At 45.2% G+C, this 24,245-nt stretch overlaps 1 protein-coding gene across 1 annotated transcript; it reads right to left on the bottom strand.

Annotated features, from left to right (window-relative positions):
* Positions 1 to 274: 274 nt before the first annotated feature.
* UTP14A (UTP14A small subunit processome component) lies at positions 275 to 23,900 on the bottom strand. Its single transcript, XM_016943914.4, has 15 exons — positions 23,756 to 23,900; positions 22,548 to 22,623; positions 21,864 to 21,934; positions 21,260 to 21,324; positions 18,831 to 18,973; positions 18,083 to 18,238; positions 10,708 to 10,827; positions 10,513 to 10,607; positions 9,422 to 9,545; positions 9,250 to 9,327; positions 8,415 to 8,808; positions 4,817 to 5,217; positions 3,905 to 4,098; positions 3,676 to 3,775; positions 275 to 691 (listed from the first exon to the last, which is right to left on the bottom strand). Exons 1-15 carry the CDS (start codon positions 23,779 to 23,781, stop codon positions 419 to 421), a joined length of 2,316 nt encoding a protein of 771 aa, XP_016799403.2. The 5' UTR covers positions 23,782 to 23,900; the 3' UTR covers positions 275 to 418.
* Between the last annotated feature and the right edge of the window lie 345 nt (positions 23,901 to 24,245).

Below are 24,245 nucleotides of genomic sequence, written 5' to 3'. Positions count from 1 at the left end.
TTAAAATATACAATATTTTATCATTATTAACCCTGTCTCTTCAAGTTGGCAGTTATTAATGGTGGATCATATCTGATGTGATATATTTAAGGTTACAGACTACAGAAGTTACTTTCTCCATTTCGATTTAGGACCAACTACATAATCCTTGGTAAGAAAAGGAGGTGGCCCTGACAAGTGCAACTCGAGAAATGCAATGCTGTAGAGTCCAAAGGTGTCTGACTTGAACGAAATGATCCCACTGGGGGACAATGCAACATATACTCCAGGTAAATAGATTTAAAAATGCCTTTATTTTTAAAATGTGGCTTAACTACATGCAATGTACTGAGCCAGTTTTGGAATCCACCCTGTATCAGAGTAAAACTGGACCAAAGGAAGTGAAGTCAGGGCTCCTGGCTGTCACTCCTCCAGCAGCTCAATCTACAGAGCATTTCTTCAGCTGTTTTTTGTGACGTGTGGTGATTCGTTTTGGATTCCTCTGTATGACAGACAGGTCCGACCTTGAGGAAGACCGGTAGCCCACGTCTTCTGCTTTTATGGGGTTAATGATATGGCCTGGCTTGGTGACGACCTTGGGAGTAGTCAGCTTTTGGAAAGCCCTCTGGGTGTTCCATGTGGATCCTATGGGGGTCTGGATGGTCCTTTCAAATTGCCAATGGTGGGTAAATGGATATGGAAGCACTTGTACCTGGAAAGGAAGGAGAATGACTTGGTATGAGGCAGGCCTGGGGTGCAGTTGTATACTGTAATGGCAGCTTTCATCAGGTACTGTTTTGGTACAGGCCACGGTTCCACATGATGACTGCAAGTGAAGAGACTGAGAGGTCAAGGCGTCCCATTGCTCCCATCTGCCTTTAGGAATTCAATCTGTTTGATGACATTTGGGAGTAGGGGGGCCTGAGTTGGCTCTGGATCCCCCATCTATTCAACAATTCAGGGTCTGAAAAACCACCCTGACACTGCCCATCTTTGTTTTTCTTTTTTTTGAGACAGAGTCTCACTCTGTGGCCCAGGCTGGAGTGCAGTGGGGTGATCTCTGCTCACTGCAACCTCTGCCTACCAAGTAGCTGGGATTACAAGTGACACTGTCCCTATCTAGCTACAGGAGCTCCAGGGCTGTTGTCCCAGAGTGAGCTTTCCTATGTAACACTGTGACTGCAAGAATCCAGACCATTGTGTATCCCTGTGGATTTTATGACTTTTCTACCCTCTTTATGCTTTCAGTCTCCTCCTTCCCTCTCTTAGGATTGATATTTTTTTTTTGTTTTTTGAGACAGAGTCTCGCTCTGTCGCCCAGGCCGGAGTGCAGTGGCACGATCTCCGCTCACTGCAAGCTCTGCCTCCTGGGTTCACACCATTCTCCTGCCTCAGCCTCCCGAGTAGCTGGGACTACAGGTGCCTGCCACCACGCCCGGCTAATTTTTTGTATTTTTAGTAGAGACGGGGTTTCACCGTGTTAGCCAGGATGTCTCGATCTCCTGACCTCGTGATCCACCCGCCTCGGCCTCCCAAAGTGCTGGGATTACAGGCGTGAGCCACCGCGCCTGGCCAGGATTGATGTTTTAAGGAACCCGAATCCTGAACTCTACCAGGCCGTTACACTTAGTTTCATCTTTTTTTTTTTTTTGAGATGGAGTCTCGCTCTGTCTCCCAGGCTGGAGTGCAGTGGCGTGATCTCGGCTCACTGCAAGCTCCGCCTCCCAGGTTCACGCCATTCTCCTGCCTCAGCCTGCCTAGTAGCTGGGACTACAGGGGCCTGCCACCATGCCTGGCTAATTTTTTTTTGTATTTTTTTTTTAGTAGAGATGGGGTTTCGCTGTGTTAGGATGGTCTCGATCTCCTGACCTTGTGATCCACCCGCCTTGGCCTCCCAAAGTGCTGGGATTACAGGCGTGAACCACCATGCCTGGCCCACTTAGCTTCATCTTCTTTTGGCACCACAGAATGTAGAGCTGGAAGGCCCTAGATATTGACAATGGTTATCTCCCTTGGCCTGAAGATTTGGCTTAGAGGGGGGAAGTGATGGACCTAAGTAAATGAGGAGCAGCATTGGAGAACAGAACCCAAAGCTCCTGTTTCCTTGCCTGGTACTCCTCCACCACATTGCTACCTTCAGACATTAAATAATCTTTCAACACTTCCCCAGTGGCCAAAGGAGGAAAACACGTAAGCAGAAAATGGGGATGTAAAAATCAGTAGTCTTTGGCAGGGTACGGTGGCTCACACCTGTAATCCCAGCACTTTGGGAGACCGAGGCAGGCAGATCACTTGAGGTCAGGAGTTCAAGACCAGCCTGGCCAACATGGTGAAACCCTGTCTCTGCTAATAATACAAAAATAAGCTGGGTGTGGTGGCGCATGCCTGTAATCCCAGCTACTCAGGAGGCTGAGACACGAGAATAGCTTGAACTTGGGAGGTGGAGGTTGCAGTGAGCTGGGATCGTGCCACTGCATTGCAGCCTGGGTGACAGAGTGAGACTCCATCTGAAAACAAAACAAAACAAACAAAAATCAGTAGTCTCTGGAAACATTCAGTGGAATACTCAAGAGAAGCTAAGTACTATCAGGTGGTCCTGGTAGTAGCAAAGGAAACAGATTCTCTTTAAGTTAAGGGAATGTCTTATTTGGGTTGACGGCTACATCTGTGCTTGTCAACCAGGGCAACAGAAAAAGAGAACACCTGGACAAAGTATTCAGTCTCAGAAGTCCCCCCTAGGCACCTTGAAGCACTTTATTCTACTGCATGTTGGAACCTGCAGTAACTTATTAAAAAGATGAAAATCAGGGGAGATTCCTAGAAAACTATTTGTCAGTTTGCCATGACTGTATTAAAAAAACAAACAGACTCCTGGAAGGGAAGGGTGGTCTTTATTGAGCTCCATACTCTACCCATCACCTGGAATCCTGGCCCACTGAAGCACCCTTTCCCCCCTTCCCTTATCGTGTAACTGCCTATTTTCTAGTTATATAGGTTTAATTGGGACTGCAGTAGTTATGATTCAGTTTCTGCAGTGATTGGTTCACAAAATAAGATCAAAAAGAATGTTATTGAAATGTGTATCTTCTTACCTCTGTTCTGTAGCCATTAATTCTTTATTCCTTCCGAGGGAAAAATGTAACTCATTTCAATATACTGGCTGGGGACAGATCTCAGAATTGAAGGGAACATAAAGGTCATCTAGTCCAATCTCGTTCTTGAGTCCCCTTTACACATTCTCATACTCCCAGAGCAGCCTTGAATTCTGTATCTCCTCTAACTTCTACTTTATGTGACTTCATACAATAACCTTCGATATACTTGAACACCGTAATCACGCTCAAATTTTCTTCTCTTGTAAACATCCCTAGCTCATTATCATGTGACACAACTTACAATCTTCTCATTCTCCTGAACAAGTACCGGTTTGTCTTCATTTTTCTTAAGCTACAGCTTAAACCTTATAGCCTCTGTTTGAGCATTACCTTGACTCTAAACTTTTTTCCTGGCCAGTAATTAAAACAGCGTAGTCTATCTGAAATGATAAATCTAACAGCCATTCAGTGAAAACAACAGATTTGATTCTGTGGTCAAGATCACACGTCTCTCTTGACTACAGATCACTAGAATACTCCTCTCAAGCAAGAGAGCCAGGCAGTAACAAGCAGGCAGCTAAAGAGCTCTCTAAGCTCTCACCTGATGAGCAGCTGCGTGGATGTTGCGCTTCTCATTGATAATCACATTTGGCAAATTCTTATCTTTTCTTGGAGGACCCTCAGGGGCTTTAATGAGAAACCTGGAAAGCAAAACAACAGGACATCTGACTAGGAGCATTAAGGACTTAGTCAAAAGGGTAGGGAGGACACCGAAGGGCGAGGGGGGAGAACCTGGTGCCCTTTTGACAGACTTTTTTTGGCATTCTTACCGGCGTCTTTTCTTGGCACTGGGCTTTAGGCCCACACCACCCCACTCGCCCCAGCCAGGTAGTGTCAGGTCCACGTCCTTTGGCTTACTCGCCTCCACAGCTTCCCTCTTCTCTTTCAAGAAATCTCTGATGACATCATCCCCAGCAAAAGCTTCCTTTATCATCTGCCTATGGTTTCTCTCCTCTTCATCTTCCTGGGAAGAAATAAGCGAGAGCTACAGCTTGGCTTATGAGCTGTGGTTCATGGCGAGAACGCTTGAATTTTGGGTCGTGACATTTTAGCGCCCCCTAGGGGGAAGTGCTGAACAATGATGGTCTTGCGATACAAACCAATGCACAGCCAATCATGCTCAAATTTTCTTCCCTCTAGGGTAAATATCCCTAGCTCATTATCATATGACACAATTTTAAACTTTTCAGTAAGGAAGCTGCAGCGTGGAGGAAGGAATGGCCCGTGTTAGCAGCAGGAGCTCTAAGTGGCCAGACTGTAGGCTTCCTCCAGCTTATATCCCTGAAAAGACAGGTGCCGGGACGCTTCACTTTAAGTTTCAGATTAACTGGGGAGTCTTATACCATTTGAGATCCCACTGAATAAAACTTTGGCAACAGTTCAATGACTTCAAGTTGTCCTGCCTGGGATCTGGTCAGAACTCTGAGTTACTCCCTCTTACCTCTGAGAGCAGTTTTAGAGTCACCCCAGAGGAGTTTTTGTGGATCAGGGTTTCGGAAATAGGGGTCTTGGCAGCACCCATATATCTGCATCTATTAAAACGTCACTGGGACTAGCCTGGCCCTATACTATTCTGGACCTCTCAACTACTGAAATGTGCCCCCAGCAAAACAAAGCTTCATTACTCCTTGCGCAAGAACGACACTTTCTGAACAATGGCCCACCACTCTGGCTCTGCTCACCAGCTCCTCTATTGTGGGAACTGCCAAAGACTTCACGGAGGGAGATTGTGTGGTTAGGAGGTTCTGTAGGTCGATCATTTGCTCCTTCTTTTTCTTCTCCTTAGGGGCATCAGGGCGATTATTTGGGGTCCTCTCTGACTGCTGCTCTTCTAACACAGGTCTGGGAAGCTCCTTATTTTGAAAACATTCTTCTTTTCCCAGCTCTTCTAGCTCTTCCAGCGTCTGTACTCTCTCTGGTCTCTGTAGCAAGAGGGGCTCCTCTTCTTCTGGGGCAGGTTCCTCTCTCTGGACCTGGGGAATAGTCCCCTCTGAACTTGCTTTTTGCTTCCTGGACTGATGGTTTTCCTTCAATTTCTGAGATAGTACTCTCAATTCAGACAGCACCTCCTGGCTGCCAGAATCTGGGGGAAAAAGAATGAAAACTGTCAGAAAAGGAGGTTTGTACGTTGTCTGGTCGGTAAGCATTTGTTGAGCACCCACCAAGTGCTAGGTACCACATAAGACATTATAAAAAGGACAAACGGGGAAAAGAAGATTCTGTACATTGAATCTCCTAGACAGTACGCTAATCATAGCAGGCAATGGAGTTTGGTAATTAAAAGTAGCATGTGGCCAGGTGCGGTGGCTCACACCTGTAATCCCAGCACTTTGGGAGGCCGAGGCGGGCAGATCATGAGGTCAGGAGATCGAGACCATCCTGGCTAACACGGTGAAACCCCATCTCTACTAAAAATACAAAAAATTAGCTGGGCATGGTGGCATGTGCCTGTAGTCCAGCTACTCGGGAGGCTGAGGCAGGAGAATCACTTGAACCAGGGAGGCAGAGGTTGCAGTGAGCCGAGATTGTGCCACTGCACTCCAGCCTGGGTGACAGAGCGAGACTCCGTCTCAAAAAAAAAAAAAAAAAAAAAGTAGCATGTGAGATGTCGGATATGGTGGCTCACGCCTGTATGCCAGCACTTTGGGAGGCCAAGGGGGCAGGATAGCTTGAGCCCAGGAGTTCGAGACCAGCCTGAGCAACATAGTGAGAACTCATCTCTACCACCTCCACCCCTCCAACAACAACAAAAAATTTCCAGGCATGGCGGTGTGGATCTGTAGTCCCACCTACTTGGGAGGCTAAGCTGGGAGGATTGCTGGAGCCAGAAGGTCAAGGCTGCAGGAAGCGGTGACTGTGCCACTGCATACTAGCCTGGGCAACAGGGCAAGACGTCTCAAAAAAAAAAAAAAAAAAAAGTAGCGTATTGGAAGCAGACGTCCTGGGTCCTATTCCCAGCTTTGCCAATGATCCACTGTATAACTGGGACTGTGGCTTAAGTTCCTCGTGCAGTAAACCCTGCTTGGGAAGATTGCCCCAAGTTCCAAATTTTAAAAAAGGAAGCCACTTTAACAGGTGGCTTCTCAATGTAACTTCATTGTAATTTATGCTTCACTGCTTATAAAAACCTTATCCAGGATTTTCATCTTGACTCAAGAATTTCTACTCCATATCTTAAAGCAGTATTTCATAATCTGCTGTGGCTGAGTCAAGGGATGAAGTAGCTGCTTTATCCAGTGGATGTAGCTCACACTTCCACTGGCAACATCTGAGCAAATAACACTAGTCTCAAGAGTCTGGAGGGGCTGGCTTGGCAGTGGCTCACACCTGTAATCCCAGCACTCTGGGAGGCCGAAATGGGTGATTCACTTGAAGCCAGGAGTTTGAGACCAGCCTGACCAACATGGCAAAACCCCGTCTCTACTAAAAATACAAAAATTAGCTGGGCGTGGTGGCATATGCCTGTAATCCCAGCTACTTGCAGGCTGAGGCAGGAGGATTGCTTGAACCTGGGAGGTGGAGCTTGCAGTGAGCCGAGGTTGCACCACTGCACTCCAGCCTGTATGACAGAGACCTGTCTCAAAACAGTCTGGAGGGAAACCTGGCAGTGACATGCTTCTAAACTGTCTTTTTCATTGACTCAAGTTGCCTCCATTCCCAAGTTGATCCTGCTGTCTAGCTTTGGCATGAAGCCATTGTAGCTCCTTAGATCTGGCCTTTGGACACATGTACGTTTATTTCTCAAGAATCAGGTTTCCTTGCTCATTTTCACTGGGGTCCGTGGCTTTCCAGTATTTTAGGACACTCTTGGAAGGTGTGAGAAAATTCAATTTATTTACTGTCCAAGGAAATGCAAATCTATCTTTCATTCTTTCATATCACAGTCAGCCGCTCTGCACATTTAGCTAGATGGCCAGTTGTTGAGGGGGCTCAAGAGAAAGCCACTAGGGTCCTGTGGTCATATATGTACACCCCCACAATCTCAGCCCGCTGTGCTGCTTTCCAAAATTCTCTCAGAAGTGACTACTTGCAATTATTAATCCCAGAAATATCCAGCCAAAACTATTAAGTAAAGGTCCCTATAATACATTCTAAATGATAGCTCTTTTAAAATAAATTTTTGTATGTGGAAACCTGAAAAAAAAAAAGGAGGCTGGGTGCGGTGGCTCACACTTGTAATCCTAACACTTTGGGAGGCTGAGGTGAGAGGATAGCTTGAGGCCAGGAATTCAAGACCAGCCTGGGCAACAGAGCAAGACCTCAGTCTCTACAAAAACTTAGCTCAGCATGGTGGCACATGCATGTAGTCCCAGCTAGTTGGGAGGCTGAGCCAAGAGGATCGCTTGAGCCTGGGAGGTCTTAGGCTGCAGTAAGGTATGATTGCACTGCTGTACTCCAGCCTGGATGACAGAGCAAAACCCTGTCTCTTAAACAAAAAAAAGTAGAAAAAAATAATTTTTTTGCCATGTAAAACCAGATTTTTGCCATCATCTAAATGCATTCCTATGTGAAACCAAACCAGACCTGGTAATTTGTCCAGATAGCCAAGTGATTTCTCAATGTAGCTAGTTTCCTAGGCAGGTTTTTTAGTGTCCTGGTTTATTGCCAGAATGGGAACTCTCTGACCAATCTCACAGGTGCTAACATTGTTAATAAGATCTCTTCAAGATAACAGGTAGAAAATATAACATACAAATAGAGCCTGAGTATGGAGTCACAATTCTAATTTGCCATGTAGCCCTGTGGAGTCATTCATTCCGTAAAGTCTCACCCCATGTATACACACATAAACTAGCATTAAGAAGTGCTAAAAATGCCACTCCTACTTAACCAACAAAACAAAAAAATCCAGCAATTAGAAAATGTTTCCTAATGTCTCAAAATTGACCTATCTGTGTCTACAGGTGTGAATGGACTTTCAGATTTGCCATTCTACCATACGTACTTCTCCCTGGTGTGTAGGTACCAGGAACGCTAACTCATACCCTGACTTCGAGGATGGTTTAGTTATTATGGGTTTCTGAAGGCTGTAAGCCCCCAAGAACAGAAAATGTGCCTGAACCACGTTGCACGGCCATGCAGATGACTGCTTATTAAATGTCTTCGAAGAAAAATAGTTATGAATCTAATTTCTCTTCAGGGATCCAGTGTACGCACTCTTGCAAGTCCCCAGAGCCTAATCACTATGCAGTTTTGTGTGTGGGTGGACACATTTTTTTTTTCTCCCATAGTCTGTCCACAGCACTAGGAATTTCCCTCTTCCATTTGATCACAGCTCACCTATTGTTTCTTGACTGCCTGCTGGCTCAGCATCCTGGCTGAGCTCAGATCTTTTTCTAAGGGATCGCCTTTCCTCAAATTCTCTCAACAAAATTTCTTCTTCTGCCATTGGTCTTTCTTCTCCCTCACTTTCAGAAACTCCATGGGCCTCAAGCTCTGGCAGTTGCTCAGGGTCCTCCTGGGTTGCAGCCTCTTTGGTGTCACTGGTGCAGCTCCTGAGCATCCAGGGATTTGGCCCATCTGCATTCATCTGCACTTCATTCACTACATCAGGGACAAGGAGTTCTTCCACATCTTCTGTGCCTCCCTCCTCTTCCTCACTCTCAGAGGCTACCTGGAGTTTCTGTGTCAGTTCTTTGTTCTTAGACAACTGTTCCTGCATAGCTTGGCGAGCCTGGAGGAAAGAGTCACAGCATGAGAGCCCTGTCATTAGTGACCGCAATAACACCTTTCCTGGTCCATTTCATAAAGCTGCCTCCTCTCAATTTGACTTGGTGAGTATTTCTTACTGGTACCTACTGTTTAAACTGCATATACAATGCTGGGTTAATAGCTATGGTATAAAATGGAAGACAAATTCTTTGTCCTCAAGGAATCAACGGTGAAATAAGATTTTAAAAAGCTCCTCTCCCCCTTTGGACTTGCCTTCAATGCTGTTTCCCTTTCATCTCTCCTTTTCCACCTTGTTCCTGGTCATTTTCCTTTCTGCCTTAGAGATTTTTCTGATGCCTTTTTAGATTCCTGGTTTTCCATCCATCCTCATGGCTCTTCCCCAACTCTGCTTCTGCTAGCATCCTCCAATTCCAGATCTTCTCTCACCCCAAGGGTCTCTTACCTCCAGGTCATATTTGGCCATAATTGCCTTTGACTTGGCCCATTTCCCACTGTTTTGGTGCTTAAGGCTCATTCTTTCCTAGAAAGAAAGGACAGAGTGAGATTTACATCTTTAGTGCCTTCCAAGGAAAGCTGGTTCAAAGGGGTGGGGGTGGGGCAAGAGGTAGTCTCACCATCATTCTGGCCTTTTCAATTTTTTCCAGTTCTTCTAGTGCTGCAGCTGGATTAACCTTCCGCAGCTGCTCAAACTCTTTTAGGGCTTTCTTGGCCTTTCCTTTCTTCACGACTTTGTGATACCTGTAGGGGTAGGAGGGAAGAGTTTAGCAATTTAGCTGAAGCACGGATGTCATAGGCACAAGTGCCCATACTACCCAATGGGTTCCCTAGGCAGGGGGCTGGAATGGGCATCATAGAGCTAGTTGGCTATAGGGAGTCAGTTTGGGACCTGAGAGGACTGGCAAGATTCTTGGTACCCACAGTCCTCAGGGTGGACCTCTGCAGCTCAAAGAGTCTCCTTTGCCTCTATAACTCAAGGGAGGGGTAGAACAAGTTTCATTTTTTTTTTTAGACAGGGTCTCACTCTGTCACTCAGGCTGGAGTGCAGTGACATGATCTTGGCTCATTGCAACCTCTACCCGCTGGGCTCAAGCGATCCTCCCGCCTCAGCCTCCCAAGTAGCTGGGACTATAGGTGCACATTACCATGCCTGGCTAATTTTTGTACTTTTAGTAGAGATGGGGTTTCGCCATGTTGGCCAGGCTGGTCTTGAATTCCTTACCTCAAGTGATCCACCTGCCTGAGCCTCCCAAAGTGCTGGGATTACAGGTGTGAGCCACCGTGCCCAGCCAGTTTTGCCATGTTGCCCAGGCTGGTCTTGAACTCCTGAGCTCAAGTGGTCCATCCACCTTGGCCTCCCAAAGTGATGGGATTACAAGCATAGCCACCACACCCGGCCGAACAAGTTTCAAAGAGGCAAAAAGGCAGGAAGGAAGCCCTATTGGCCTTAACAGCTCTGGAATTCAGAGCTCATTCTGCAGAACCACTCTGTGATGCCTTGGAAGGCAGAGAAAGTAACTGAATAGTCATCTTTTTGGCAAAACTGTATGAGGTTGGTTTGGGGGGAACAAAAGGCTAGTCACTCCTGTTTTGGACCTCATCTGCATGACTCTAGTTGCTGCATCAAAGGTTCTCTCCAAAGAATTCATGATGAGCCACATGACTTTCTTCTGTGGAACCCATGGCCAGTTCACAGGGGCCTCCTTACTTTTTACTTTTGATTTTCTTCTCTCTTCGAGCCTTGGCCTCATAGTAGGACTGCAGAGCCCGAGCCCTCTGAAGCTCTGCTCGGCGCATCTTTGCCTACAACAAATGAGACTTACAGTGACACCTGGGCCAGAGGACAAATGCTAGGAGAAGCGTGGCATGCCTGGGTGTGCTGAAGGGCCTATGACACACTTACCTCTTCCAGGCTCATGGCTCGGAGAGAGGCCTTTTCCACAGGGGTCAGTAAAGGGTCTGTCACTGGCTGCTTGTTCTTATGGAGGAGGTTGAAAATTTCCTGCTCCAGGGGAGTTCTTGCCTTAAAGAAGCAACAAAACATTCTGAGTCTTAAGCCATGCTCTTACAGCTTTCTCTCTTTACATTCCTATGATTCTCTAACTTATGACACTATAATTGGAATCATAAGTGGATAGGATTGGCTGTTACAGCAAGAGAAGGGGGTTCCAGTCTTGTTGTCAGAAGTATAAATAAAGCCTTATTTGATTCTTATATAAGACAACTTCAGCAGGGAGACGCTGAGGCTACTCTCTAATACTGCTGAGGGGGATCACTGTGTTCAGGTTACCAATATATGTTTTTTTTTTTTTTTTTTTTCTTTGAGATGGAGTCTTGCTCTGTCGCCCAGGCTGAAGTGCAGTGGCGTGATCTTGGCTCACTGCAAGCTCTGCCTCCTGGGTTCACGCCATTCTCCTGCCCCAGCCTCCCGAGTAGCTGGGACTACAGATGCCTGCCACCACGCCCAGTTAATTTTTTGTATTTTTAGTAGAGACAGGGTTTCACTGTGTTAGCCGGGATGGTCTCGATCTCCTGACCTCGTGATCCGCCCGCCTCGGCCTCCCAAAGTTCTGGGATTACAGGCGTGAGCCACCGCGCCGGCCCAGATTACCAATATATGTTAAACCGATTTCCATTCTCTTAAGAATCTAGGCACATTGCCCTTGAGTCCCTGTATTGTTATGTATCATTTGAAGCACATAACTATTACTTTATAGTTAGGAATCTCAAATTCATATCATAAGCCTTCTTTTAGAATATTTCTAGAGGGAAGGGGCGGTTAGTTTTTTTTTTTTTTTTTTTTTTTCTGAGACAGAGTCTTGCTCTGTCACCCAGGCTGCAGTCCACTGGCACTCCAATCTCAGCTCACTGCAACCTCCACCTCTAGTGCTCAAGTGATCCTTCTGCCTCAGCCTCCTGCGCAGCTGGGACCACAAGTGTAAGCCACCATGCCTGGCTAACTTTTTTTATTTTTTGTAGAGACAGGGTCCTGCCATGTTGCCCAGGTTGGTCTTAAACTCCTGGCCTCAAGCGATCCTCCTGCCTTGGCCTCCCAAAGTGCTGGGATTACAGGCGTGAGCCCAGCATGCCCTGTGAGATTAGATCTTAAGATAAGCATTATTTGCTACTGATGGTATACCTAGGACATATATCTGCAAATGTCTCAGAGGGGAAGCCCAACTTTTTTTGACCATAGCCAACTGCTATAAACCATGCATATAAGTGTTCTTGGTATCATTAATTACTGATGAAAGAAAATGAGAAAAAACATGGCATTTTTTTGGCAGAGTCTTCAAATGTAGTTTATGGTGGGGTGTGTGTCTTAATTTCTTGAGCACAAAAGGATATTGCCTGAAAAAAAATATAGGATGGGCATGGTGGCTCAGGCCTGTAATCCCAGCACTTCGGGAGGCTGAGGCAGGAGGATTGCTTGAGCCCACAAGTTTGAGACCAGCCTGGGCAACATGGTGAAACCCCATCTCTATTTATTATGTTAAAAACAAACAAAAAAAAAGACCTTCATGTAATTAGCCTGTTTCCTGATGGTTCAAGTTGAACTCTCCTCATTTTCTAACTTTGGCTCCAATTCCTCAGTTTCCAGTTAATTTTGCATGCTAGGCAGAGTATGTATGAAACGAATGAACTGTAAACCAGTTATTCCACATGCTATCATGAGGATGGCTAAATAATCAGGCCGATCATGCCACGGTCCACATTCTGGCAAGGCACAAAGACAGCCCTAGGCAACAGAGCTAGTTTCAAACCTCACACACATATTATGTGTGGTTTTCTTCAATAGCCACATACATCGTGGTCAGTATTAAACTTACAAATATTTGGATAAATGCATAAACGCACATCATCACATGTTACACGATGCTATTGATTTAACCATAAAACTATTCTACTGAATAGTAAAGGTATATGTTCTTCCACTTTTAGTATTTGCAGTAGTGATCAATCTCAGGCTACAAAGTGATTTATACTACAATGTTGTAATGTCCCTTCAATTCAATTCAATTTACAAACATTTATTGATTGTAGCTATATTCCAGGCACTTGTATGGGGTGCTAGGAATACACAATTGATTAAGATAGTTCCTGTCCTCATAGAGCTCACAGCCTTTGAGAGCAGAGACATATACAACACAAACAGCATAACATAATGGGTTAAATACCCTTTATGTTACCCTTAAATAACATAACTGCTACGTTATTCTATAGGGGTAATCACAGAGGAAATCACCATTAAATATTATTGGGAGGTAGGTTAGGCTTAGGGAAGGAAGTGACCTTTTGAATTAGGCTTTGAGGCCTAAGTACAATTCTGTCAGGAGGAAAAAAAATCCAAACAGATGAGCATAAGCAAAAAACACAGACACAGGGAAAGGAGTGGTATGTAATAGAACAACGTGTTGTCCAGCATAGCTACAATGCTACGTAATTTTATTTTATTCTGTAAGTGAACAGCCTTTGAAGGATTTTAAGCAGGAGAGCAATGATCAATTGTGTTTCAGCAAGAAAATCCTGCTGATTGTGTAGAGGATATATGTAAAGTTCCAAAGGAAAGGTTCAATGAGGGCCTCGATTAGGGCAGTGAAAATGAAAATGAAGAGAAAATAGGAGCATAAGGGCTATTACAGAGACAGAATTTGCAGGTCTAGCCCCCTGTATAAGCTGGCAGAGAGGGAGACAGTGAAGGGGTCAAGAAGGAGTCAAATGACTGAGGTTTCCAACCTAAGTGACTGGGGTAGGGAGTTATGCTGTTAACTGAGTTGCAGAATGAAGGGGGTGGTATAGGTTTTGGAAGTCTGGGGAAAGGAAATGCGAAGCTTACTTTGGACTGGACTAAGTTTAAGGTGCATATGGGGGACCCAGGTGATCCCTGCTAGTCACATGGAATATGAGACTGGAGCTTCAAAGAAGGGGTTAAGAGTGATAGTCGAAAGTTATGAAATTTTCACTCCTGTAATCCCAGCATTCTGGGAGGCCGAGGTGGGCGGATCACGAGGTCAGGAGATCGAGACCATCCTGGCTAACACGGTGAAACCCCGTCTCTACTAAAAAATACAAAAAATTAGCTGGGCGTGGTGGCGGGCACCTGTAGTCCCAGCTACTCGGGAGGCTGAGGCAGGAGAATGGCGTGAACCCGGGAGGTGGAGCTTGCAGTGAGCCGAGATTGCACCACTGCACTCCAGCCTGGGCGACAGAGCAAGACTCCGTCTCAAAAAAAAAAAAAAAAAAGTCATGGAATTTACAGAGCAAGAATAAAAAGGACTAAGGAAAGCCAGAGAGAGAAAATACCCAGAGTATATCACAGAAGCTAGAGGGGAGAGATTTTTAGAATGAAATGTGCCAATGGTGTCAAATATGCTAAAGACTAAGAGGGCTTGGGATTTGGCAATTCGGAGGCCCCTCACTAATGCCTTTTGAGAGAAGTTTCAGTAGGGCAGTAGGGGAAGAAGGTGAGAGAGAGGAGGCAGCAGTGGAGACAGACCAGCTCTTCCCCAAACACATTTCTCATCAGATAACAAGATTTGCCTCCTCTGTTAAAAGCTTAAAATTCAATTTTTTTGAAATTTTAATAAAATCAGTTTGTACACCCTAAGTTAAATTAGATCCAACAGGTGTCTTCACCATTGTTTCATAGCCTTTTTTCTTTTTTTTTTTTTTTTTTGAGACAGAGTCTCGCTCTGTCGCCCAGGCTGGAGTGCAGTGGCACGATCTTGGTTCACTGCAAGCTCCGCCTCCCAGGTTCATGCCATTCTCCTGCCTCAGCCTCCCAAGTAGCTGGGACTATAGGTGCCCGCCACTGCGCCCAGCTAATTTTTTATATTTTTAGTAGAGACGGGGTTTCACCGTGTTAGCCAGGATGGTCTCGATCTCCTGACCTTGTGATCCACCCACCTCAGCCTCCCAAAGTGCTGGGATTACAGGCGTGAGCCACCACGCCTGGCCCATAGCCTTTATTTTTATTTTTTATTTTTGAGACAGAGTCTCACTCTGTTGCCCAGGTTGGAGTACAGTGGCCCAATCTTGGCTTACTGCAACCTCCGCCTCCTGGGTTCAAGCGATTCTGGTGCCTCAGCCTCTTGAGTAGCTGGGATTACAGGCATAAGCCACCACGTCCAGCTAATTTTTTAATATTTTTTAGTAGAGACAATGTTTTGCCACGTTGGCCAGGCTGGTCTCAAACTCCTAACCTCAGGTGATCCACCCGCCTTAGCCTTCCAAAGTGCTGGGATTACAGGCGTGAGCCACCACATCCATCTGGCCTGTTTCATAGACTTTAAAATGCTAAAGCATGTTGTGACTCTCCGATCTCCAGTAGGGGCATGCAGCATTTTCTAGCAATGCCTCCTCTCCTCCTCTTGTGAAGGCATAATGAGAGACTAAGGTTTCAAGGAGAATGCCTTGGGAAATACCACTGTAGACAGAGAATAGTGAGGAGAGGGGTGAAAGAAGTTACCTTACAGCATTTCTAGCACTTTGCAGTTTACAAATGCCTTCTCATGCATTATCCCACTTAATTATTTGCAGCTAAACAAAATTTTAGGGAGCTGGACCAAAACTATAGTACAGACTTTCTCTTTTCTTTTTTTGGCGGGGGGGCGGGGAAAGAGTAGAGGGTTTTTTTTTTTTTTCCTCAGGCTGGAGTGCAGTGGCGTGATCTCGGCTCACTGTACCTTCTGCCTCCTGGATTCAAGAAATTCCCCTGCCTCAGCCTCCTCAGCAGCTGAGACTACAGGCATGTGCTACCATGCCCGGCTAATTTACATATTTTTAGTAAAGACGAGGTTTCACCATGTTGGCCAGGCTGGTCTTGAACTCCTGACCTCAGGTGATCCACCTGCCTCAGCCTCCCAAAGTGCTTGGATTATAGGTGTGAGCCACCGTGCCTGGTCTGAGACTTGATATTCAGTCTCTAGAAATCCTAATACAGCATATACTAGTTGTTGGTACTTTGCAATCTAAGTTGTAAGGAGAGACCTAGGAGTTGCTAGCCACAAAGCACCCTCTGAACTAAGCACTTCCTTATTTCTCTGTGCCCTACTAGCATAATTTCTCAAAAGTCAGTCTTAGAATGAATGAACGGCATGGTATATTCAATGTATGACATCTGAGCCTCACTCTATCTTGAAGAGGTTGTTCTATTCTTAGTGTAACCTCCTCCACTACCATCTAGTTTTTATTTTTTATTTATTTATATATATATTTTGAGACAGAGTCTCATTCTATTGCACAGGCTGGAGTGCAGTGGCACAATCTCGGCTCACTGCAACCTCCGCCTCCCAGGTTCAAGTGATCGTCCTGCCTCAGCCCCCCTAGTAGCTGGGATTACAGGCACACACCACCATGCCCCGCTAATTTTTGTATTTTTAGTAGAGATGGGGTTTCACCATGTTGGCCAGGATGGTCTCAAACTCCTGACCTCAGGTGATCCACCTGCCTCGGCCTCCCAAAGTGCTGGGATTACAGGCGTGAGCCACCACACCCGGCCCCATCTCGTTTTTAATAACAAACTTGGCATTTTCCTGCTATCTCCAAGATTACACTGTCATTTGGAAAAAGCAAGGTGGAGGACAGTGTGTAGTAGCATGCTACCCTTCTTTTTATTTAAAAAGGAGGTAAACATGAATATAGAAATAAAACTCTAAGACAACAACAACAGCAAACTTATGCAAGTGGTTACTTGTGGGTGAGTATGGGGGTAAAAATGATCAGATGGGGCACGGGTGGAATCAAACTTTTCACTACATATCTTCTATGCTTTTTTATTTTTGAATCCTACAAATTGTATTACCTCTGATTTTTTTTTTCTAAAGTCTCCCTTCATCCTGCAGCCACACTTTAAACCTGATCTCTTTTTCATGTAGAAAAGGAAGCCTCCTAGAAAGAGAATGGTAGTGACTTCAGCAAAAACATCAGAAACAGCTTATCCCCATAATAAGCAACTACTCGCTCAATTTCTAGCTATTGTGGCAAGCAATGTTTACTTTGATTAGCTTTAATTAGCTCAACTTCCCAACGCCTAAGAAACTACCATTCTTGGGTTTTTGGAAAGTAAAGAGGAGAAGCACAAAGAGGGCATCTATTTAAGACTAATCAGCCCATTATAGACTCCATACCAATGGTGTATTGGAAAAGTAGGCTAGCTGTTCTAAAGCAGTTATTCGGACTAAAAACCGGACTTCAGGGACCAACATAGGATTTCCAACTTCTAATTTTGCCAAGAGCATAACTACCATTTCACCCCCAATCCCATCATTTACTACCACCATCATTTCATAAAAGAAAAGATATTTCAACACCATTAAAATAGAATAACCTCATAATAAAAAAGAACTGGCAACATTACACCCACCAAACAAACATACTTAGAATTATCCTTTTGCTTCAGACACAAACTTTGTTAGGGGTCAGTGTTTGGGAAACCCAGCTCTAAAACATCAACCCCTGCCCTGCAGCTCAGAGTCATAGTAAGTTACCTGCTGAAGTTCTAGTCATTGCCAGCAACACATTATATTCTAATGCGGTATTCCTGTACAAGCAAAGTTTGGCTTCTGTTGTTCACATATCCTCACTAAGGCATCATTAATGCTACCGAGTTCCTGATTTCCCTAGGATCAGAATGTGGCTTTAAATGCTTTTTAAAAACTGGGGTAAAAGAAAGAAAACATTATTATGTTCCTGCTATACGGGCAATCACATGGTTTAACACAAAAACATGGAAATAGCAAGTACTGTATACTACAAGCAGATGAAAAGTGACACAGAGACCAGGCGCATTGGCTCATGCCCGTAATCACAAAACTTTTGGGAGACTGAGGTGGGCGGATCATTTGAGGTCAGGAGTTTGAGATCAGCCTGGCCAACATGGTGAAACCCCATCTCTACTAAAAATCCAAAAAAAAAAAAAATTAGCTGGGCGTGTTGGTGCACGCCAGTAATCCCAGCTACTTGGGAGGCTGAGGCAGGAGAATTGCTTGAACCCAGGAGGCAGAGGTTGCAGTGAGCTGAGATCGTGCCACTGCACTCCAGCCTGGGCGACAGAGCAAGACCCTGTCTCAAGAAAAAAAAAAAAAAGTGATCACAGAGCTATTGTGACTGGCTATCACATGACTGACAATGACGATGGGCAACCCCTTCTTTCTGAGCACTAAGCTAAAATGACTTATGCTGGGGTTTAGCTTAACACGTCCAATCAAATCAATTGCAGGCTCTGAAATCTCCAACTTATAAAATCTCACCTTTCAGTTTCATTTTGTTGTACTCACCTTCCAGCCACTGAGCACATGTTCAATGGGAGCAATGGCTGGCTCCTCTTTCTCCAGGGGAAAAACCAGCTGCTCTGCCTGCCGGTTCTTCAGGACGACAGGGTCCCATTTGGAGAGGACTTGTGCGGTTTTATTGAATGCTACTTCTCTGTGGATCTGAAGCAGGCAAGGCATGTAAACGGAAAGAGCCACAAGATTAAAGCATCAAACCCAAAGGACTAACAAGAAATTAGGAAGCAAGGTTTCTTAGCCCAAGAAAGAATCAGGATGCTAGAGGTTACCTCTTGCTTCTCAGGACTGCAATTTCTCCTAGATTATTATTATTATTTAGATGGAGTTTCACTCATGTTGCCCAGGCTGGAGAGCAATGGTGCGATCTCAGCTCACTGCAACCTCCACGTCCTGGTTCAAGGGATTCTCCTGCCTCAGCCTCCCAAGTAGCTGGGATTACACCACACCCGGCTAATTTTGTATTTTTAGTAGAGACGGGGTTTCACCATGTTGGACAGGCTGGTCTTGAACTCCTGACCTCAGGTGATCCGCCTACCTCAGCCTCCCAAAGTGCTGGGATTACAGACGTGAGCCACCGCGCCTGGCACTCGTAGATTATTTTTAATCTTATCCATAGTGGGGAAATCACAACTCCCCCTTCTCCCATTTTTCAGGTCTTTCCCTTCTTTCTATTACCCTATTTTCCCTTGTCAATTCAATTTCTTTCCCTTAATAGACCACCTTCTCTGTAGCTTACCCGTTCAATCTCTTCTTTGTTCAGAGGTAACTCCACTGTCTTCTTTGATTTGACTCTACTCAATTGCTTTTTCACAGTGGCCAAAGAAGATGAAGTTTTAACAGGCTCAAGCAGATCTGCAAGGACCAGCTTTTCTCCTGATCCTGTGGAAAGGTCAAACTTTCTGGTCAGACCAAGAAGTGAGGCAAGATCTCAATATAATGTAGGGAGAAGCCTCAGTAGAAAATGCCAGTAGATGGCAAATGTGCAGAGAAGCAAGAATAATTCTCTTACTTCAATTGCCTATTTCTAGCCATGCCAACACTATCACTCTTCTACATTCATCCCCAAACGTGTTAGGGGGTAGAAGATAGGGGAAAATATTTATTCAAAACTCATTTGCTTTTCTCCTGGTGCTTCTACTCTTGCCCCATTGCAATTCATTCTTCACATAACAGCCAAAAATAAAAACAGCCAAAGTGATCTTTTTGCTGTTGTTGTTGTTTGTTTTGAGACAGGGTCTCACTCTGTCACTTAGGCTGGAGAGCAGTGGTGCCATCTCTGCCTCCCAGGCTCAGGCAATCCTCCCACTTCAGCCTCCCAAGTAGCTGGCACTATAGGCGCGTGCCACCACGCGTGGTTAATTTTTTTAATTTTTTTTTTGTAGAGATGGGGTTTTGCCATGTTGCCCAGGCCAGCCTCAAATGGCTGGGCTGAAGCAGTCTGCCCACCTCGGCCTCCCAAAGTGCTGGAGATTACAGGTGTAAACCACTGTATCCAGCCCAAAATTATCTTTCGAAAATATAAACCACAGCATGTCATGACCCTGCTGAAAATCCTCCAGTGACTCCCCATTATACTTTGAATCTCATCTACCTAAAGGACATGGTCCTATGAGATCTAATCCCCATCTGCCTCTCTAACCTCATATCAACCCCCACCCTCTAGAATGCTTTTGTCACAGGGGCCTCTTTCCTATTCTTCAACATGTTGTGCATGTTTCTACCTTAGAGCCTTTGTGCTAGCTGTTCCTTGGCCTGAAATGCTTTCCCCAGTCTTTGCATGGTTGACTTGACTTGTCATTCAGATCTCAGCTTCAATTTTGCCTCTTCAGGGGCCTTTCATGACCAACCGATCTAAAGTAGCCACTTAGTTGCTTTACTGCATCATCCTCTCTTATTGTCTCCCTTCATTAGAATGTAAGCCCCATGAGCTCACATCTTATTCGCTACTTTAACCTTGGTATCTACAACAGTTCCTGATACTGCTACCTAGTAGAAACACAATAAATATCCACTGAATAAGTACGCTTGGAATACATTGTTATTTGCCCTAGGAGGCTACACCAGTGATTACTACAAATGCAAAACCCATTCTAGCTGCCTAAGTTGTGAACAGGGTGAAAAAGATTTGGCATCTAGACTCAGTATTAGGATAAAATCCCACGGCTGCCACTTATTAGAGCATGTATTCTGAACAGGGGCAATTTTACCACCCCGCCACCCCAGGGTGAAAATTGGTTCTTTCTGGGGGAGTATGAAAAAAATCTTAGATATTACAATGTTTTGTGTCCCTCCAAGGCTCAACTCTGTCCAACAAACTCTTATTCCTTAGGACTTGATTTCCTGGGGAAGGGGCACAGGGGGAGGGATACAATGAGGAAAAAAATGTCTTGAGGCCGGGCACGGTGGCTCACGCCTGTAATCCCAGCACTTTGGGAGGCTGCGGCGGGTGGATCACGAGGTCAGGAGATCCAGACCATCCTGGCTAACACGGTGAAACCCCGTCTCTACTAAAAATACAAAAAACTAGCCAGGCGCGGTGGCAGGCACCTGTAGTCCCAGCTACTCGGGAGGCTGAGGAAGGAGAATGGCGTGAACCCGGGAGGCGGAGTTTGCAGTGAGCCAAGATTGCACCACTGCACTCCAGCCTGGGCGATAGAGTGAGACTCTGTCTCAAAAAAAAAAAAAAAAAAAAAGGCTTGAAAGGCTCCTCTCAGGGGAGCAATAAAAAAGCAAAGGTTGAGAAATACTGTACTAGGCAAAGGCCCTTGAATAAGTAATGTGACCTCTCTGAGCTCTGGCTGAAGAGAATATTTGCCTGTCTCCTAACTCAAAGCATTGTTAAGAGAACTGAAATAAAAATGAAATTGTACAAATATGAATTATGACTAAGTTACTAAGAGGCAGCTGTCTTCATTCATGTCCGTCTATCCTATAAGTATCTCATCAAACTCTGTAGGATACCTTGACCACAGCCTTCTAGGCTTTCTTTGAGAGATGGAAGAAACTGAAGGGCATCTGACTACACTTCTTCACCCACTCTCCCAGGTATTTATGGTATGAGTCATTAACCACATCAAAAACAGTTCCTAGTGGGGGTGAGGTGAACACAGTGCCCTTGGAACTCCACAGGTTTCATGCATGGGTATCTTCCTTTGTTCAACTTACCTTCAGAACTGACATTGAACTCTGACACCTTCAGACTAGCCTCAGACCTCTCAGCCAATTTCCGCCTGAAATTAGGCAAAACGATATAATAGGAATGAATAAATTTTATGGGGGCTTGGGGTTGGGAGAGACAAACACTTCTCTCTTCAAACAGGGCTTTGGTTTCTTGTATTTCTTCTAGGGTCAGGTTTTGTCATGATGCAGCAAGGAGATCTGTTCCTAACTTGGACTTGGTTGTCTAACCCTCATCTCTTCTCTTTATTACAAGGTAAGCATAGTGGAAAACGTATTGGACTTAGATTCAAACACACCTGAACCTGTAACTTATGAGCCAGGTGACCTTGGGGGTAAGTCAATTTATTTCTCTAATGGGGTTAAATAATGCCTACTCAATGCTTTAAAAGATTTTCAGTGTGGAATAAGACTGCAAATGCTTACAATAATAGCACTAATACTAATAACAGCTAACAGTTAATTATATAATGCTTACTATATGCTAGGCACTGGTATTAAGGTCTTTACATGAAGCACTCAATAAATATTAGCTGCAGAGAAATCTCATGGAATTGACTATATAACCTGCCCTAACTGACGGGAACGTTACCTATTCTTTCCATCAAGGGAACTGATTGCTTCCAGAAGCTTTTGATGCTTTCTCTCTCCATCATTGTCCCCCTAAGACACAGAAAAGGAAAAACCATTAGGATGAGGGGGAGGGAAAAGACAACATGGAAATTGAGTCTCATGTAAAATCTCTTGTTATTTATTTATTTTTGAGACGGCGTCTCGCTCTGTTGCCCAGGATGGAGTGCAGTGGTGTTATCTCGGCTCACTGCAAGCTCCGCCTCCCAGGTTCATGCCATTCTCCTGCCTCAGCCTCCCAAGTAGCTGGGACTACAGGTGCCTGCCACCACGCCTGGCTCATTTTTTGTATTTTTAGTAGAGACGGGGTTTCACTGTGTTAGCCAGGATGGTCTCAATCTCCTGACCTTGTGATCTGCCCGCCTTGGCCTCCCAAAGTGCTGGGATTACAGGCATGAGCCATCACCCGGGCCTGTTTTGGTTGGTCTTATAAATTATACTTATGCAACTTGAGGGTAGTGATTGTAACTTAGTTTCCAAATCCTCATAGCACTTAATATGATACAGTATCTTATATATGAAACACTAACCATTTGCAATTTATTTGAGAGACCTGAACAAATACATAGAACATTGTCACACCTTTCCATTCCAGGAATGTGCTCTCTACCCTAATTTTGAAGGCAGTTTAGCAATTGTCACCCACCTCATCTTCACTCTCACTCAAGAGGTAGTCTTTTGGCAAATCCGCTAGTTCTTCCTGTTGGCTCAAAGCCAGAAGGCTGTTAAAAGAGGCAACAGAGAAATGTGAATGCAATATACCCATGTAACAAACCTGCATATGTATCCCTTAATTATAATAAAAGTCGAAATTAAAAAAAGAAATATTATTATTTGAAGCAATGTCTAATCTATTAAAACAATCTCTCGAAAACATTGTAATTTCAGCACGGAATAGCCCTATCCCTCAGAAGATACATAAAGCAGCGTGAATGCCTTTGGAAACTTGTCAAGATGTGAAATTTAGACTGAAGTCAGGCATCACCTCCAAGAGTGATGCCTGACTTCAAAACTGCATGTAAAAGAGCTATCACTTTTCAGGGATTGGCACAACATTTCCTATAACCTATGGGAAGCTGTAAAAATGTCAGACCCTAGAATAATATGGCCAAAGACGCTGTTGCTAGCTAGCCCTGGAGGCAAGGCAGTTTCACGATTAATATTTCTAAACATCCTCCATATATTTGACTCATTGATAGGCAGCCTAATCAAAAGTGTTATCTTGATCCTTGTTCCCAGGAATGGAGAAACAGGTCGAAAGCAGCTGGGTAAGCCACTTTCCCTGGGGCTTGCTTAGTAAAGTAGGTGCTTAACTAAGGAGATTGGTACCCACAAACAAATTATAAAATGTACCATTACCTAACAGCATATATTATTAGTATTTGCAAAGCCAACATTACTAAACGGACTACATTTAGTTCCGGGGGCGGGGTGGGGGGGGGCACAAAACATCACAGGAGCCAAAACGTGGTGGATGACTCCAATCAGCAAAGCTTTCCAAGATTCGGGGAGTTTATAACGCCTGCACTGCCTGCGCAGAGGATTAAATCGGGCCGCGACAGAGGCAGAAAAAGGGGCCACGTGACGAAAAATGTGAAACACAGTAAATGAGCTGGGGAGGCAGAAACAGCATCAGGACCAACAGGGATGCGGCTATACAGCTGAGGAGCGGAGTAAGCGAATGAAATTAAATTAAAAGGGCTTTAAAGGCTGGATCGCGGAAAATAGGAACGAATGGCCAGCTCTTCAGGGGAACCACTGCCATCTGTTAAAGGGGGGGGGCTCCCATTTCCCAAAAGCTGGGGAACCCGGCCCCCAACGAGACCCAGAATCCCCCCTCCCGTTTCCCTTCACCTCTCTGCAAGCCGGTTCGCAGTCATTTCAGCAGCCAGCTTCTCTCACATGGACCAAGAACGGAAGCCGAAGGAAAGCAATTTCCGTGCCGGCCGCAAAGCAATTTCTGTTTCCGTCAATCGCTCGCGACGTACACGTCACTTCCGTTCCGTACGAGGCGTGAGAGAAGCAGGAGCCGTGTAGGGAGGGGCCTGCAGAAAACTGGGAGGCCTGAGATGAAACGGCTGTCAGCGGGTGGGGCATTCCTTTCTCCACCCACCCCGTATTTCTCTGGCGCGCGGGTGTCTGTCCTCCTGGCCCCTGGTTTCCACGTGGCCCAAGGTGGGTTAGCTTAGGGCGACGGTGCTGCGCTCTCAGGGGCTGAGCCCGCGCCTTCATTCGTCACTGCAGAATCCAGAAGGAAAGACTACAGCGCCTGTCCTTGTGCGACGGCGTCCTGCAAGCCGACCACAAGCCAGCTCGGGGGTTTATTGAATGCCTATTAAGTGGC

Source organism: Pan troglodytes, chromosome X (assembly GCF_028858775.2).
Source record: "Pan troglodytes isolate AG18354 chromosome X, NHGRI_mPanTro3-v2.0_pri, whole genome shotgun sequence".
In the NCBI taxonomy this organism is placed as follows: domain Eukaryota; kingdom Metazoa; phylum Chordata; class Mammalia; order Primates; family Hominidae; genus Pan; species Pan troglodytes.
This window is presented reverse-complemented; position numbering and strand designations above follow the sequence as displayed.

Bases quoted from the DNA above. Each gene is read 5' to 3' on its own strand.
- UTP14A (XM_016943914.4), bottom strand. From the start codon at position 23,781: ATGACTGCGAACCGGCTTGCAGAGAG. The intron at 22,624-23,755 runs GTGAAGGGAAAC...CTCTTTTAACAG, and splicing joins GCGAACCGGCTTGCAGAGAG to CCTTCTGGCTTTGAGCCAAC. The intron at 3,776-3,904 runs GTAAGAATGCCA...TTTGCTTTCCAG, and splicing joins AGTGCCAAGAAAAGACGCCG to GTTTCTCATTAAAGCCCCTG.